Source organism: Anolis sagrei, chromosome 4, assembly GCF_037176765.1.
Source record: "Anolis sagrei isolate rAnoSag1 chromosome 4, rAnoSag1.mat, whole genome shotgun sequence".
In the NCBI taxonomy this organism is placed as follows: Eukaryota; Metazoa; Chordata; class Lepidosauria; order Squamata; family Dactyloidae; genus Anolis; species Anolis sagrei.
The window spans coordinates 242,693,196-242,710,010 of NC_090024.1; the positions used below are offsets into that span (position 1 = coordinate 242,693,196).

Genomic DNA, 16,815 nt, shown 5'->3' on the forward strand with positions numbered 1-16,815 from the left:
AAAGAGGTTTCTATGTAAATTATACTCACCTATGCGTATACTCCTTTGTTAAGATGTATATGCTGCACCAGAAAAAAAACCAATCAATTTCCCTGACCTGATTATATTCATTTACATAATTTATTCCTGCAGGAGAGACTCTGTGAACTGTGCAAGACAATGCACATATTTAAATTCCAGGAGGTATCTCTGACTAATGTGGTATGTCTACACTGCAGAATTAATACAGTTTGATGGTACTTTAACCGCTATGGCTCAATGCTATGGACCCCCTCGATGGACTGTGACCCCTCTCCAATGCCAGGGATACAGCGTAATGGTGTAACATTAGAAAATGTTGACCATTTCCGCTCCCTTGGCAGCCACCTCTCCACCAAAGTCAACATTGACACCGAAATACAACACCGTCTGAGCTCTGCGAGTGCAGCATTTTTCCGAATGAAGCAGAGAGTGTTTGAGGATTGGGACATCCGTAGGGATACCAAGGTGCTTGTCTATAAAGCTATTGTCCTCCCAACCCTGCTATATGCCTGTGAAACGTGGACTGTCCACAGACGTCACATGCAACTCCAGGAACGATTCCATCAGCGCTGCCTCCGGAAAATCCTGCAACTCTCTTGGGAAAACAAGCGGACAAATGTCAGCATGCTGGAAGGAGGGAAAGAAGCAATCCCCTGGGGGAAAGAGGTCACGTCGATGCTTCTTCCACTAAGAGTTATAGGTGCGACGGCATAGTGAGAAGGGCGGAATAATAATAATAATAATAATAATAATAATAATAATAATAATAATAATAGAAATAAAGTAAATAATAGAAAATACTATACTTTGAATGGAAATAGACTGGATGCCAATGGGAATGGTTGCACACACACACACACACACAAAACAAACCCAAAGGCAGCTGTGATCTATTTCCAAATGCAAACATTGGAGGAAACTGTTTCATCACAATGGAAAGTTTGCATTTCCTTGCTTTGTTTTCCTAATGCTTTCTAGCTTTTGGGTGCTTCTTTTTGCTTTATCAGTTTACTGCAGTCCTCAAGGCCGTAATCCTTCCTGCAAAAAGTGAAATTGAGATGGAAGGAACCTTTTCTATCCCTTCATCCTCCACCTTCCATCTGTTTCCTGCCCGGAGATAGGTAATAGGCAGGAAAAACCTGTCTTGACCCCAAGTGACCCCCAGGTAATGCCATTTGCAGAGTTTGAAGGCTCTCCATAAAAGTCTGGTTAATCCCAGCTCAGGTTTCCCACCTGTCTGCTTTTCCCACTTTCCTTTATCCCTTTCTCCAGGAAGCCTTAGCTCAAGGAGCAGCTGTTGAATAGTTGGGTTGTTGTAGGTTTTTTCTTGCTTTATGGCCATGTTTTAGAGGCATTTTCTCCTGACGTTTCGCCTGCATCTATGGCAAGGATCCTCAGAGGTAGTGAGGTCTGTTGGAAGTAGGAAAATGGGTTTATAAATCTGTGGAATGACCAAGGTGGGACAAAGGACTCTTGTCTGCTGGAGCTAGGTGTGAATGTTTCAACTGACAACCTTGATTAGAATTTGATGGCCTGGCAGTGCCTGGGGGAATCTTTTGTTGAGAGGTGATTAGATGTGCCTAAGTGTTTACTCTCTGTTGTTTGGCTGTTGAAAATTTTCAACAATTTCAACAGAAAGGAGGAAACCATGAAAATGAACAAAATCTGGCTACCAGTATTAAAAAACTCAAAAATTACAACAGCCAAACAACAAAGAGTAAACAATCAGGCACATCTAATCACCTCTCAACAAAAGATTCCCCCAGGCACTGCCAAGCCATCAAAAGCTGGTCAAGGTGGTCAGTTGAGACATTCACACTTACCTCCAGCAGACAAGAGTCCTTTGTCCCACCCTGGTCATTCCACAGATATATAAACCCACTTTCCTACTTCCAACAGACCTCACTACCTCTGAGGATGCTTGCCATAGATGCAGGCGAAACATCAGGAGAAAATGCCTCTAGACCATGGCCATATAGCCCGAAAAAACCTACAACAACCCAGTGATTCCGGCCATGAAAGCCTTCGACAATATGTTGAATAGTTAGTTCCCTTAATACTGTGGATCCACAAAAAGAAATATTCCCAAACAGAATCTTGTAATTACCACAACTACATTACAAGGTAAATAAAGGCTGTGGCCTAATTGCTGCTTACTTAGGGTCATAGAATCCTAGAGTTGGAAGGGATCCTGCAAAGGACATCTAGTCCAACCCCCTTCTAATAGGCTGAAAAATACAATCAAAATCCCTCCCAACAGATGGACATCCAGCCTCTGCTTAAAAACCTCCAGAAGACACTTCTCTGGGCTGTTCCTTATGAGGAATAGTTCCTCGTAAGGTTTGACTTCCAAACCTTTGGTCACTTTAGTCCAGGCATGGGCAAACTTTGATGCTCCAGGTGTTTTGGAGTCTTTTTTACTTCCTTGAGATGCCCCTGCCCCTGGATCGTGTCCTGTGGATGGCTCTCCCTTTTGCATGGACTCTGTTTCGAAGCCAGGTGTCCTCCCATCCTATACCTGTGCATTTCATTTTTATTGCCTACTAGCCATCCCCTGCCAGGCGTTGCTGTGGTCCAGTCTGGTGATCTGGATAATAAAGTAATGAGAAAGTGTTGGTTTCTAATATATGCAATTTCTTCCATCTGACCAGGAGTCCCATCCCGCAGACCACAAATTTCGAATGCGTCCACCTGAGGGTGGGTGACCGGGACAGAATAGGGATTCTTGTAGTGTACCGTCCACCTCGCTGCACTACAGTCTCCCTGCCTGAGCTAGCGGGGGTGGTCTCGAGCCTGGTGGTGGAGTCCCAACGGCTTCTTGTGCTGGGGGACTTCAACATCCATGCCGAGGCAACCCTCTCAGGAGCGGCTCAGGACTTCATGTCTGCCATGGCAACCATGGGGCTGTCCCAACAAATAACTGGCCCCACCCACTGTGCTGGACACACATTGGACTTGGTTTTCTGCCAGGGATGGGAGCAGGGTGGCGGTATGGAGGAGTTGTCCATCTCTCCGTTGCCATGGACCGACCACTTCCTGATCAGATTTAGGCTCACTGCGCCCCCTAACCTCCGCAAAGGTGGAGGACCCATTAAGATGGTCCGCCCCAGGAGGCTTATGGATCCGAACGGATTCCTGACGGCTCTTGGGGATTTCCCCGCTACCTCGGTAGGTGACCATGTCGAGGCCTTGGTCGCTCTCTGGAATGGGGAGATGACCAGGGCAATTGACAGGATCGCTCCGGAACGTCCCCTCTCAAGTAACCGAGCTAAACCAGCACCTTGGTTCACTGAGGAGCTGGCAGCGATGAAGCGAAGGAAGAGGGAACTAGAGAGCGTGTGGCGCTCGGACCCAAACGAGCCAAACCGAGCACGGTTTGTGTCCTTTCTAAGGGCATATGCCGCGGCAATAAAAGCCGCAAAGAAAACTTTCTTTGCGGCCACTATTGCGTCTGCAAAAAACCGTCCGGCGGAGTTGTTTCGGATTGTCAGAGGTCTTTTAACTCCCCCTACCTTAGGTGGGAGCCCTGACAATTCGGCCATGCGCTGTGAAGCATTTGCTCGGTTTTTTGCAGACAAAGTCGCTTTGATCCGTTCTGGGCTGGACGCCACATTAAATGCAGTCTCTGTGGATGTGACACAAGCACCTGCTTGTCCTATTTTGATGGATTCTTTTCAGCTTGTGAAACCCGAGGATGTGGACAAGATACTTGGAGGAATGAGGCCTACCACGTCCATCCTAGACCCCTGCCCATCCTGGCTTCTGAAAGAGGCCAGAGGGGGATTGGCTGAGTGGGTAACGGTGGTGGTTAATGCCTCCCTTCGGGAAGGCAAGATTCCAGCGAGCCTAAAACAGGCTATTATAAAGCCGCTGTTGAAGAAACCATCATTGGACCCCACTAAATTTGACAACTTTCGGCCTGTTTCCAATCTTCCCTTCTTGGGCAAAGTCATGGAAAGCGTGGTGGCCTCACAACTCCAGGTATTCTTGAGAGACACGGATTATCTGGATCCGGCACAGTCTGGCTTCAGACCGGGACATGGTACTGAGACGGTCTTGGTCGCCTTAGTGGATGATCTCCGCCGGGAGCTAGACAGGGGGAGTGTGTCCCTGTTGGTGCTCCTGGATCTCTCAGCGGCCTTCGATACCGTCGACCACGGTATTCTTCTGGGACGCCTTGCAGAGATGGGCCTTGGGGGCACCGCTTTGCGGTGGCTCCAGTCATTTCTGGAGGGTCGTACCCAGAAGGTGTTATTGGGGGACTCCTGTTCAACACCACAGCCTTTGACCTGTGGTGTTCCTCAGGGCTCCATACTGTCCCCCATGCTGTTTAACATCTACATGAAGCCGCTGGGCGAGATCATCCGGAGTTTCGGGGTGCGGTGTCACCTGTACGCAGATGACGTCCAACTCTGTCACTCCTTCCCACCTGCTACTAAGGAGGCTGTCGAAGTCCTGAACCGGTGCCTGGCCGCTGTAACGGTCTGGATGAGGGCGAACAAACTGAAATTAAATCCAGACAAGACAGAGGTACTCCTGGTCAGTCGCAAGGCCGAGCAGGGTATAGGGTTACAGCCTGTGCTGGACGGGGTCGCACTCCCCTTGAAGGCGCAGGTTCGCAGCTTGGGTGTGACCCTGGACTCAGCGTTGAGCCTGGATCCCCAGGTTTCAGCGGTGACCAGGGGAGCATTTGCACAGCTTCGGCTCGTGCGCCAGCTGCGCCCGTATCTTGGGAAGTCTGACTTGGCCACGGTGGTACACGCTTTGGTCACATCCCGCCTCGACTACTGCAACGCTCTCTACGTGGGGCTGCCCTTGAAGACGGCCCGGAAGCTCCAGCTAGTCCAGCGCGCGGCAGCCATGTTGTTAACCGGAGCGGGACACAGGGAGCACACAACGCCCCTGCTGTCCCAGCTCCACTGGCTGCCGATTTGCTACCGGGCCCAATTTAAGGTGCTGGTGTTATCCTACAAAGCCCTAAACGGTTCCGGCCCAAAATACCTTGCGAACCGCATCTCGGCCTACGAGCCCACGAGGACCTTAAGATCATCTGGGGAGGCCCTTCTCTCGGTCCCGCCTGCCTCACAGGCACGCCTGGCGGGGACGAGAGAGCGAGCCTTCTCGGTGGTGGCCCCCCGGCTATGGAACTCCCTCCCTGCTGAAATTAGACAGGCGCCCTCCCTCATGGCCTTCCGCAAGGGCCTGAAAACCTGGCTCTTCGAAAAGGCCTTCAACTAAGTGCTACGTTTTTGGAATGACCACCGGAATGGACTATGACTATGAGATTGATGATGACCCAAACTAGACGAATGCGGATTTTTAGTTTAATTAGTTGTTTATTAGTAAGATGTTATGTTATGGTCTTGATTTATTGTAAATTGTTGTCTTTTCTATGTTCTGTACACCGCCACGAGTCGCCCCCGGGCTGAGAGTGGAGGTTAACAAGTGCAAATAATAAATAAACAATATTTCTTACTGTTTCTTTGTCAGTGTTGATGTGGAGAGTGTCTGGTTTGCCTACTCTGGAACATGCAACATATCATTGTCCTTCTTTAGGGGTCCCTTTCAAACCTATGATACTATATCTGTGTGTGTGTGCGTGCGTGAATCATATCTATCTATCTATCTATCTATCTATCTATCTATCTATATCTATGGCTAGATGGCCCTTTGTCAGGAGGGCTTTGATTATGTTTTCTTGCCCTGATGAAGGGAGTTGGACTGGATAGCCTTAAGTATTTTTTGTTGGTCATGGGGGTTCAGTGTGGGAAGTTTGGCCCAATTCTATCGTTGGTGGGGTTCAGAATGCTCTTTGATTGTAGGTAAACTAGAAATCTCAGTAACTACAACTCTCAAATGTCATGGTCTATTTCTCCCAAACTCCATTTGTGTTCATATTTGGGCATATGGAATATTCATGCCAAGTTTGGTCCAGATCCATCATTGTTTGAGCCCACAGTCTCTCTATATGTAGGTGAACTACAACTCCCAAACTCAAGGTCAATGCCCATCAATGCCCATGTTAGTCATGGGAGTCCTGTGTGCTACATTTGGTTCAATTCCATCACTGGTGGAGTTCAGAATGCTCTTTGATTGTAGGTGAACTATTAATCCCAGCACTTACAACTCCCAAATAACAAAAACAATTTTTGAGTTATGGTCACTCCTTGTGTTAGTGTCTTGTGACCAAAATTGGTGGCAAATCGTCCAGTGGTTTTTGAGTTATGTTAATCCCACAAGCGAACATTACATTTTTATTTCTATAGATATGTGTGTGTGTGAATCATATCTATCTATCTATATGTATGGCTGGATGGCTCTTTGTCAGGAGGGCTTTGATTACGTTTTCTTGCCCTGGTGAAGGGAGTTGGACTGAATGGCCTTAATTATTTTCTGTTGGTCATGGGAATTCTGTGTGGGAAGTTTGGCCCAATTCTATCATTGGTGGGATTCAGAATGCTCTTTGATTGTAGGTGAACTATAAATCTCAGTAACTACAACTCCCAAATGTCACGGTCTGTTTCTCCCAAACTCCATTTGTATTCATATTTGGGCATATGGAATATTTGTGCCAAGTTTGGTCCAGATCCTTCATTGTTTGAGCCCACAGTGCTCTCTATATGTAGGTGAACTACAACTCCCAAACTCAAGGTCTATTTCCCCCAAACTCAAGGTCTATGTCAAAGTCTATTTTCCCCAAACTCCACCAGTGTTCGCATTTGGGCATATTGGGAATTCATGCCAAATTTGGTCCCGATCCATCATTGTTTGAGTCCACGGTGCTCTCTGGATGTTGGTGAACTACAACTCCCAAACTCAAGGTCAATGCCCATCAACCCTTCTAGTGTTTTCTGTTGGTCATGGGAGCCCTGTGTGCCAAGTTTGGTTCAATTCTATCATTGGTGGAGTTCAAATGCTCTTTGATTGCAGATGAATTATAAATCCTAGGAACTACAATTCCCAATGACAAATCATTTTTTTTGTGATGGTCATTCCTTGGGTTAGTAGGTGTCTTGTGGCCAAATTTGATGGCAATTCGCCCAGTGGTTTTTGAGTTATGTTAATCCCACAAATGAACATTACATTTTGGCAAGCATCCTCACCACTTCTGAGGATGCTTGCTATAGATGCAGGCGAAACGTCAGGAGAGAATGCCTCTAGAACAGGGCCATATACCTTGAAAAAACCTACAACAACCCAGTGATTACAGCCATGAAAGCCTTCGACAATACATTACATTTTTATTTATGTAGAAGAATAGTCCTGCACAGTTCTCCCTGTTGTTGACTTCTGTTGACGAATGGATGAGCTCTGGATCTCTTTGGACTGCTGGTCATCTGGCCCCAGAACAAAGATGCAAAAAAGCCCGTCGAAACAGTCGGGTGGTGGCATTTGAGCCTCCTCTCCCCACAAGCAGTGGGTGCTGCTCATTGTGCGGCTCAAAAGAGCCAACGAAGGCGAAGGAGAAGAAGGCAGGAGGAACAGCTGGTCTTCCTGAGCCACATGGCGCGCCCAGGGTTGGATGACGAAAGGCTCCTTGGCTTTGGCTCCTGGAGACCGAGTAGACCATCTGCCAGTCAATCTGCAGCAATGGAGGTGTTCGGGGAGAGAGAGAGAGAGAGAGAGAGAGCAAGGCTGCTCCAATTGTGCCAAAGGTGGGAGAAACGAGAGAGGACTATTCTCTCTCTTCCCACAAAGATGCCCTTCCCTTCTTTCCATCCCATTAGTGTCCATATCATCTCTTTGCAGCCACCTCTGCTTCTGCAAATCTGCATGCAAACCACCATATTTATTTGTCGTGTCAGAGCAACCAGTCCATTATATTACATTTCTAACAGGACAAAGCAAACAAACAGACAAATACAAAACGTGTGAGTTTGGTAGTTGGTTAAATGTCCTTTGACCAGTATCTGGCCCCTTGGAGTGCTTCCGGTGTTGCTGCAAGAAGGTCCTCCATTGTGCATGTGGCAAGGCTCAGGTTGCATTGCAGCAGGTGGTCAGTGGTTTGCTCTTCTCCACACTCGCATGTTGTGGATTCCACTTTGTGGCCCCATTTCTCAAGGTTGGCTCTCCATCTCACGGTGCCAGAGCGCAGTCTGTTCAGCGCCTTCCAAGTCACCCAGTCTTCTCTGTGCCCAGGAGGGAGTCTCTCATTTGATATCACCCACGGATTGAGGTGCTGAGTTTGGGCCTGCCACTTTTGGACTCTCGCTTGCTGGGGTGTTCCAGTGAGTGTCTCTGTAGATCTAAGAAAACTATGTCTTGATTGAAGGCATTGACGTGCTGGCTGATATCCAAACAGGGGATGAGCTGGAGATGTCTCTGCCTTGGTCCTTTCGCTATTGGCTGCTACTTCCCAGCAAATGTCAGGTGGTGCAATACCGGCCAAGCAGTGCAATTTCTCCAGTGGTGTGGGGTGCAGGCACCCTGTGATAATGCGGCATGTCTCATTAAGAGCCACATCTACTGTTTTAGTGTGGTGAGATGTGTTCCACACCGGGCATGCGTACTCAGCAGATGTTTTCACTGTGTCTGGTTGTGATCCCCAGGTTGTTCCAGTCAGCTTTCATATGATGTTGTTTCTAGCGCCCACTTTTTGCTTGATGTTCAGGCAGTGCTTCTTGTAGGTCAGAGAATGATCCAGAGTGACTCCCATGTATTTGGGTGCGCTGCAATGCTCCAGTGGGATTCCTTCCCAGGTCGTCCTCAGAGCTCGGGATGCTTGTCTGTTCTTAAGGTGAAAGACGCATGTCTGTGTTTTAGATGGATTAGGGGTCAGTTGGTTTTCCCTGTAATAGGCAGTAAGAGCACCTAGAGCTTCGGAGAGCTTCTTTTCAACCATCTCAAAGCTCCCTGCTTGAGCAGTAATGGCACAGTCATCAGCATAGATGAAACTCTCTGTCCCTTCTGGCAGTGGCTGGTCATTTGTGTAAATGTTGAACATGGATGGAGCAAGCACGCTCCCCTGAGGCAGGCCGTTCTTCTGTTTCCGCCATCTGCTTCTCTGGCCCTGGAACTCAACAAAAAAGCTCCTGTTTTGTAGCAGGTTTCCTATGAGGCGGGTGAAGTGGTCGTCCTTTGTGATATTATACATTTTTCTCAGGAGGAGGCCGTGGTTCACAGTCTCATAGGCTGCTGACCGGTCTATGAAGACAGCTCCTGTGACCTGCTGCTTTTCAAAGCCATCTTCTATGTGCTGAGTCAGGTTCAGCACTTGCGATGTGCAGCTTTTGCCTTTCCTGAAGCCAGCTTGCTGTGGGATCAGACAGAGGTCTATATTTTCCATAATTCTATGCAAAATGCATCACAGTATTTAAAGTAGTAGTAGTAGTAGTTGTTGTTATTTACTTTATACTTCTCCCCATAGGAACTCAAGGCAGCTAACAATGACATGGTACAATACAATAGAATTTTTTAAAAAGACAAATGCGTATACGTATCAATAGAGTTTTCCCTCACTTATCGCGGGTGTTACGTTCCAGAACCACCCGCGATAAGTGAAAATCCGTGAAGTAGGGACACTATATATATGTATGTATGTAGAATAGCTTTATTGTCATTGTACTATTGCACAACAAAATTAAATGTTGTGAAAAAGTACAATAAGAGGACACACCACAAAACAACACACGAATCCCTCCATACTGCAACCACCACTGGGCTAATTAATGAAAATATAATTAGAATTACATTTAAAGTTCTGCCAAACATTCTACAATATAGATACACTTTGAGTTATTATCATCAGTAGCATTTTCTGCCAAGCTCTTCAAGGTGCAAGGACTGGTCTCTTTACATCAGAGTTTCTCAACCTGGGGGTCGGGACCCCTGGGAGGTCATGAGGGGTGTTTCAGAGGGGTCAAAAAAGACCACCAGAAAACAAATATTTCTGATGGTCTTAGGAACCCCTTTGGCAGAAAAGGCTGAGATCTTGCCGCTTGTCCTTCTCTTCCTTTCTGGAAATGGACAGCGAATCATCCCACCAAAAGCCCTCCTCCTGCTGTGATTGTAGGTGAATTATAAATCCCAGCAACCACACCTCACAAATATCAAGGTCTATTTTCCCCAAACTCCACCAGTGTTCACATTTGGGCATATTCAGTATTTGTGATAAGTTTGGTCCAGATCCATCATTGTTTGAGTCCACAGTGCTCTCTGGATGTAGGCAAACTACAACTCCAAAAACTCTAGGCCAATGCCCACCAAACCCTTCCAGTATTTTCTGTTGGTCATGGGAGTTCTGTGTGCCAATTTGGTTCAATTCAATCGCTGGTAGAGTTCAGAATGCTCTTTGATTGGAGGTGAACTATTAATCCCAGCAACGACACCTCACAAATATCAAGGTCTGTTTTTCCCAAACTCCACCAGTGTTCACATTTGGGCATATTGGGTATTTGTGCCAAATTTGGTCCAGTGAATGAGAATACTATGTTTGTGCCATTGTAAGCTGACTCGAGTCCCCCTGCGGAGGTAGAGAAAGGCAGGGTATAAATATGGAGCATCTATATAAATAAAAATGTAATGTTGGTTTGTGGGATTAACATAACTCAAAAACCACTGGACGAATTGACACCAAATTTGGATACAAGACACCTCTCAGGCCAGGGAGTGACCATCACTCATAAAAACATTGAAAAACACAGCAAAAGAGGCTTAAAAAGCCAAAAAAACAAAAAACAAAAAAAATACATTACAACACATGTGCAAAACCATACATATACACAAACACACACACACACACAATACATACAAACATACACAAATATATGCATATACACACACACAAAACACATATACACAGAAAGGGGGAAGGAAAGAAGGAAGGAAGGAAGGAAGGAAGGAAGGAAGGAAGGAGGGAGGGAGGGAGGGAGGGAGGGAGGGAAAGAAGGAGGGAAGGAGAGAAGGAAAGAAAGAAAGGTAGAGAAGGAAGGAAGGAAGGAGAGAATGAAATAAAAAAGTGAAAGAAGAAAGAAAAGAGAGAAGGAAGGAAGGAAGGAGAGAAGGGACTAAAGAGAAAGAGGGAGGGAGGGAGGGAGGGAGGGAGGGAAGGAAGGAAGGAAGGAAGGAAGGAAGGAGAGAAGGAGGGAAAGGAAGAGGGAAAGAAGGAGGGAAGGAGAGAAGGAAAGAAAGAAAGGTAGAGAAGAAAGGAAGGAGAGAAGGAAATAAAAAAGTGAAAGAAGAAAGAAAAGAGAAAAGGAAGGAAGGAGAGAAGGGATGAAAGAGAAAGAGGGAGGGAGGGAGGGAAGGAAGGAAAGAAGGAGGGAAAGGAAGAGGGAAAGAAGGAGGGAAAGAAGGAGGGGAGAATGAAAGAAAGAAAGGTAGAGAAGGAAGGAAGGAGAGAAGGGACTAAAGAGAAAGAGGGAGGGAGGGAGGGAAGGAAGGAAGGAAGGAAGGAAGGAAGGAAGGAAGGAAGGAAGGAAGGAAGGAAGGAAGGAAGGAAGGAAGGAAGGAAGGAGAGAAGGAGGGAAAGGAAGAGGGAAAGAAGGAGAGAAGGAAAGAAAGAAAGGTAGAGAAGGAAGGAAGGAGAGATGGAAATAAAAAAAGTAAAAGAAGAAAGAAAAGAGAGAAGGAAGGAAGGAGAGAAAGAGAAAGCGGGAGGGAGGGAGGAACCAAAAAGCAAAGGAAGGGAGGAAAGTAACAGATAAGGAAGGAACAAAGAAGAAGTAAAAGGAAAAGAGAGAGGGAGGGAGGGAGGGAGGGAAGGAAGGAAGGAAGGAAGGAAGGAAGGAAGGAAGGAAGGAAGGAAGGAAGGAAGGAAGGAGAGTAAGAGGGAGGGAAGGTTGGCCACAGCAATGCATGGCGGGTACAATTAGTAATAAATAATAAATAAATACATCCTGCCTATCAGATATTTACAAGACGATTCATCACAGTAGCAAAATGACAGTTATGAAGTAGCAACAAAAATAATTTTATGATTGGGGGGTCACTACAACATGACGAACAATATTAAGGAGTCGCGGCATTAGGAAGGTTGAGAATCACGGCTTTACATGGCTAAGAATAATCCCATTCTCTTCCACAGTCGTACAGCAAAAGGCAAGCAAAAAACAAAGCATTTCAAGGCAGGAAAGAGAGAGAAAGAGAGAGAGAGATCCCAGCAGGAGAGCCCAGCTGGTCATGCAAGAAGTTAACAAATCACACAGAGAAGCAGATAATACAGAAAAATGTGTTGGATGAAAATGGGGGGAAATGTTACGCCCAAAGTAAAACAGCAAGTGGAAACTACGCTTGGCCAAACCGAAGCAGATATGCAGTACAGGATAATCCCCATCTCCATAGGACAAATATTTACTGTTTCATTTATCTACACCCAACAAAATATCCCGTCTGTAGGCTTGGTCTTGGTCCTCTGGCACAGTTCTGTGATCTTCTTGGGTGAATTGCTGTCGCTGCAAACCTCTCAGTGCAACCATTGGCATTTTCAGTAAACTGCAAGCCCTCCCTGTATTGTTTAATGCAAGGGACAACACCTTTTTGAGTACCAGAAATAAACACCAAACTGGGTTGTTGTAGGTTTTTCAGGCTGTATGGCCATGTTCTAGAAGCATTCTCTCTTGACGTTTCGCCTGCAGCTGTGGCAAGCATCCTCAGAGGTTGTGTGAATCTGTAGCAAGGATGCTTGCCACAGATGCAGGCGAAACGTCAGGAGAGAATGCTTCTAGAACATAGCCATACAGCCCAAAAAACCTACAACAACCCAGTGATTCCAGCCGTGAAAGCCTTCAACAATACATTAAACACTCAACTACCTTTGTTTGTTTGTTTGTTTGTTGTAGTGTTGCAGTGTTTCTCCACCTGGGAATCGAGACCCCTGGGGGGGAGGGTCACAAGGGGGTGTCAGGGGTTGCCAAAGACCATCAGAAAACACAGTATTTTCTGAACTGGCTGTCTGAAAGGTTACCGGTTCAAATCTGGGGAGTGAGGTGAGCTCCTGCTGTAAGCCCCATCTTCTGTCAACCTAGCAGTTTAAAAACATGCAAATGTGAGTAGATCAATAGGTACCTCTTCGGCAGGAAGGTAACGTCACTCCATACAGTCATGCCGGCCACATATCCTTGGAGGTGTCTACGGACAATGCCGGCTCTTCGGCTTAGAAATGGAGATGAGCACCAACCCCCAGAGTCAGACACGACTCAACTTCATGTCAGGGGAAAACCTTTACCTTCACCTTTACTATATCTTTCCCGAAGGTGACTCAAAGTGGCTGTTGATGTTTCCATTGCCAGCCATGTCTACTCGAATATCCTGCTTCCAGCAATCCACCGGTTCTTATTGGACATCACAACAAACAGTGGTTTGTAGCTAACCATGGTTTGTAGCTAACAATAAGCCAGGGTTGGTAGTTAAGGTTTGTCCTTAAACCTCAGATTGTGTTCTAAACAAGTCACAACCAAGGGATTATTTTTTAGGGATTCTTACATTTGCTTGTTAAGGAGTTCACTCCACTTGATATCTAGATTTGCTTCTGAGATGTATGTAGCTTTATCATACCACCTTCCCAGCATTTAGACTATCCTAGAGGTCTCTCTAGTGGTGCTAGAAGGAGACCCCAGATCACCCAGTTTGGTCTCCATTGCTTTCCCAGTAGCCCACTGGGCTCACAACGTACTCAGGCAAATTTACCCTTCCACACCTTCTTCATCCGTTCTTCTCTTCTTCTCTCTTCTCGTCTTGTGCAGGTACCTGCGGACCATGTACTTGGGTCTTCAGAGCCGCTGGCAGTCAGAGCATCGCCGGCGCCACTTCTACTGGAGGATGATGTTTGAGAATGCGGACATCAGCATGCTACGGCTGCTGGAGACCTTCCTGAAGAGCGCCCCACAGTTGGTCTTGCAGCTGAGCATCATGGTGCACCAGAACTACATTGAGCCCTTACAAGGTAAGTGGACCCTTGGCAATTGCATCACCAAGTCACATCCAGCCTTGTTGACCTCAAAATCCCGTTCCCAGCTGCCACTTCCTTACTGGACATCACAATAAACCATGGTTTGTAGTTAGCCATGTTTTATTACTTACAGTTCAGGTAACAATATGAATGGTAGTGCTCCAAAACTACATTAAGCCTTTGCAATTCCTTTTCTGGGTCACATCCTAAGAAATAAGGCCTGGAAAACTTCAAAAAGAGAATGCATGAACTGTCATTAAAAGTTGCTGAACTGCTGATGACCGGAGCCAAATGATTAACTTTTGGTGGAAAACAACATGTTTACATTACTGTAGACAATTCATAGAATCATAGAATCAAAGAGTTGGAAGAGACCTCATGGACCATCCAGTCCAACCTTTTGCCAAGAAGCAGGAATATTGCATTCAAATCACCCCTGACAGATGCCCATCCAGCCTCTGTTTAAAAGCTTCCAAAGAAGACGCCTCCACTACACTCCAGGGCAGAGAGTTCCACTGCGGATCTCACAGTCACGAAGTTCTTCCTCATGTTCAGATGGAATCTCCTCTCTTGTAGTTTGAAGCCATTGTTCCTTGTCCTAATCTCCAGGGAAGCAGAAAGCAAGCTTGCTCCCTCCTCCCTGTGGCTTCCTCTCACATATTTATACATGGTTATCCTATCTCCTCTCATCCTTCTCTTCTTCAGGCTAAACATGCCCAGCTCCTTAAGCCGCTCCTCATAGGGCTTGTTCTCCAGACCCCTGATCTGCACCCTCCTCCCTGTGGCTTCCTCTCACATATTTATACATGGCTATCATATCTCCTCTCAGCCTTCTCTTCTTCAGGCTAAACATGCCCAGCTCCTTAAGCCACTCCTCATAGGGCTTGTTCTCCAGACTCTTTTTAAGTTAAATTAAGTCAGCACAGTGGTTCAAACCAACATCAGTTAAGAAAAACTAACATCTATCCGGAACTGGTAGATTCAGCAAGTTTGAGCAACATCAACAAAAACATGCTACATAAGAGACACTTTACTATTCCAAAATTATTGTTGGGATTCAGCCTGTGTGTGAACCTGAGCCTGAATCTCTGATTGTATTGCCTAATGCTGATGTGAATGTTGATGTTAATGTTGTTGGGCCTAGTTTGGATAGTGAGGCTGAAGTGATCAAAGAGGACGAAGTTCAATATGGAGACACTTTGGGCAGTAAAAATCCTCCAGGCTTTGATTTAGAGGCTTCCAGGGAAAAGCCAAGTTCTCATGAGAATGTTTCTGTCAGTCCGAAAGAAGAAAATTCACTCCCTTTTCCTCCTGGCCTGAGCTTGCAAGATAACTTGACACCTGGTCAGGTCAATGATAGCAGCCGCGGCTTGGAGATAAGCCAGAACCGCCGGGAGGCTCAATGTTTACGTAGGTCCGAGAGAATCTGACAACTGAAACCAAAGATTAGAGTTATCCAGAATTTTGGGATTTAAGAGTGCCCGTGAGGGGGATTCCTCAGACCAAGAATCGTTTAGTATCAAGTACAAATCTCCTGGGTTTTCCAGTTTCCAATGGTCTGGTCTCTAAGGGAATTTCTGGCTTCAAGTGAGATTAGCTGGGGGCTAATCTGTTCATGGATTTTTATTGAGAGTTGTTTGGACATTACTGCTTTGGATTTTCCGCAAGCTTTTTGGACATTGCTGTTTGCTGTTTCAGTTTGGCTTTTTTACCTTTGGACTTCATAGAATCATAGAATCAAAGAGTTGGAAGAGACCTCATGGGCCATCCAGTCCAACCCCCTGCGAAGAAGCAGGAATATTGCATTCAAATCACCCCTGGCAGATAGCCATCCAGCCTCTGTTTAAAAGCCTCCAAAAAAGGAGCTTCTACCACACTCTCGGGCAGAGAGTTCCACTGCTGAACGGCTGTCACAATCAGGAAGTTCTTCCTCATGTTCAGATGGAATCTCCTCTCTTGTAGTTTGAAGCCATTGTTCCACGTCCTAGTCTCCAAGGAAGCAAAAAACAAGCTTGCTCCCTCCCTCCTGTGGCTTCCTCTCACATATTTATACATGGCTATCATATCCCCTCTCATCCTTCTCTTCTTCAGGCTAAACATGCCCAGCTCCTTAAGCCGCTCCTCATAGGGCTTGTTCTCCAGACCCTTGATCATTTTAGTCACCCTCCTCTGGACACATTCCAGCTTGTCAATATCTCTCTTGAATTGTGGTGCCCAGAATTGGACACAATATTCCAGGTGTGTTCTTATAAAGGCAGAATAGAGGGGAAGCATGACTTCCCTAGATCTAGATACTATGCTCCTCTTGATGCAGGCCAAAATCCCATTGGCTTTTTTTGCCGCCACATCACATTGTTGGCTCATGTTTAACTTGTTGCCCACGAGAACTCCAAGATCTTTTTCACACGTACTGCTCTCGAGCCAGGCATTGTCCCCGATTCTGTATGTTCAATCTATTTCATATTCATCTTTCAATAAAAGGGATTGTGTTTTTCCTAAACCGAGGTGTGGTGTATTAATGACAAGAGGGCCCTGTTTCCAGCTCTGGAGGGCAACAATTGTGTCAGACGTGAAGAGTATGGTCTTTCTGTCATCTTCTACAAGGGACAGAGAGAGAGAGAGAGAGGGTGTATTCACAAAATGACAGATTTGCTGAGAATGCTATCTGACCTACATGCAGGAGAAGGGAGAAGGGATGGTAATGTATGCGTGTAATGTATGTGTCTGAATGCTGAGCAAAATATAATTCCCCTTTGTGTGTGTGTGCACCCAGTGTAGCTACATATATAGTGTACGTGTCTAGCTTCTTTCTCTTTAAAGTACCTAATACTTTGTCTCACTGTGACCAAAGTAAAGGAAACTTTTAATGTCTTTTCAAGTTTTGAAAGTATTCATGATGGCCATTC

The 16,815-nt window shown here is 46.1% G+C and overlaps 1 protein-coding gene across 1 annotated transcript in view; it reads left to right on the top strand.

Annotated features, from left to right (window-relative positions):
• XKR7 (XK related 7) overlaps positions 1-16,815 on the top strand; it is a 102,469-nt gene that overhangs the window by 79,183 nt on the left and 6,471 nt on the right. Inside the window, exon 2 of the mRNA XM_060771833.2 lies at positions 13,704-13,903. Coding sequence (XP_060627816.2) covers positions 13,704-13,903 — 200 coding nt within the window. The remainder of the gene's footprint in view (positions 1-13,703; positions 13,904-16,815) is intronic.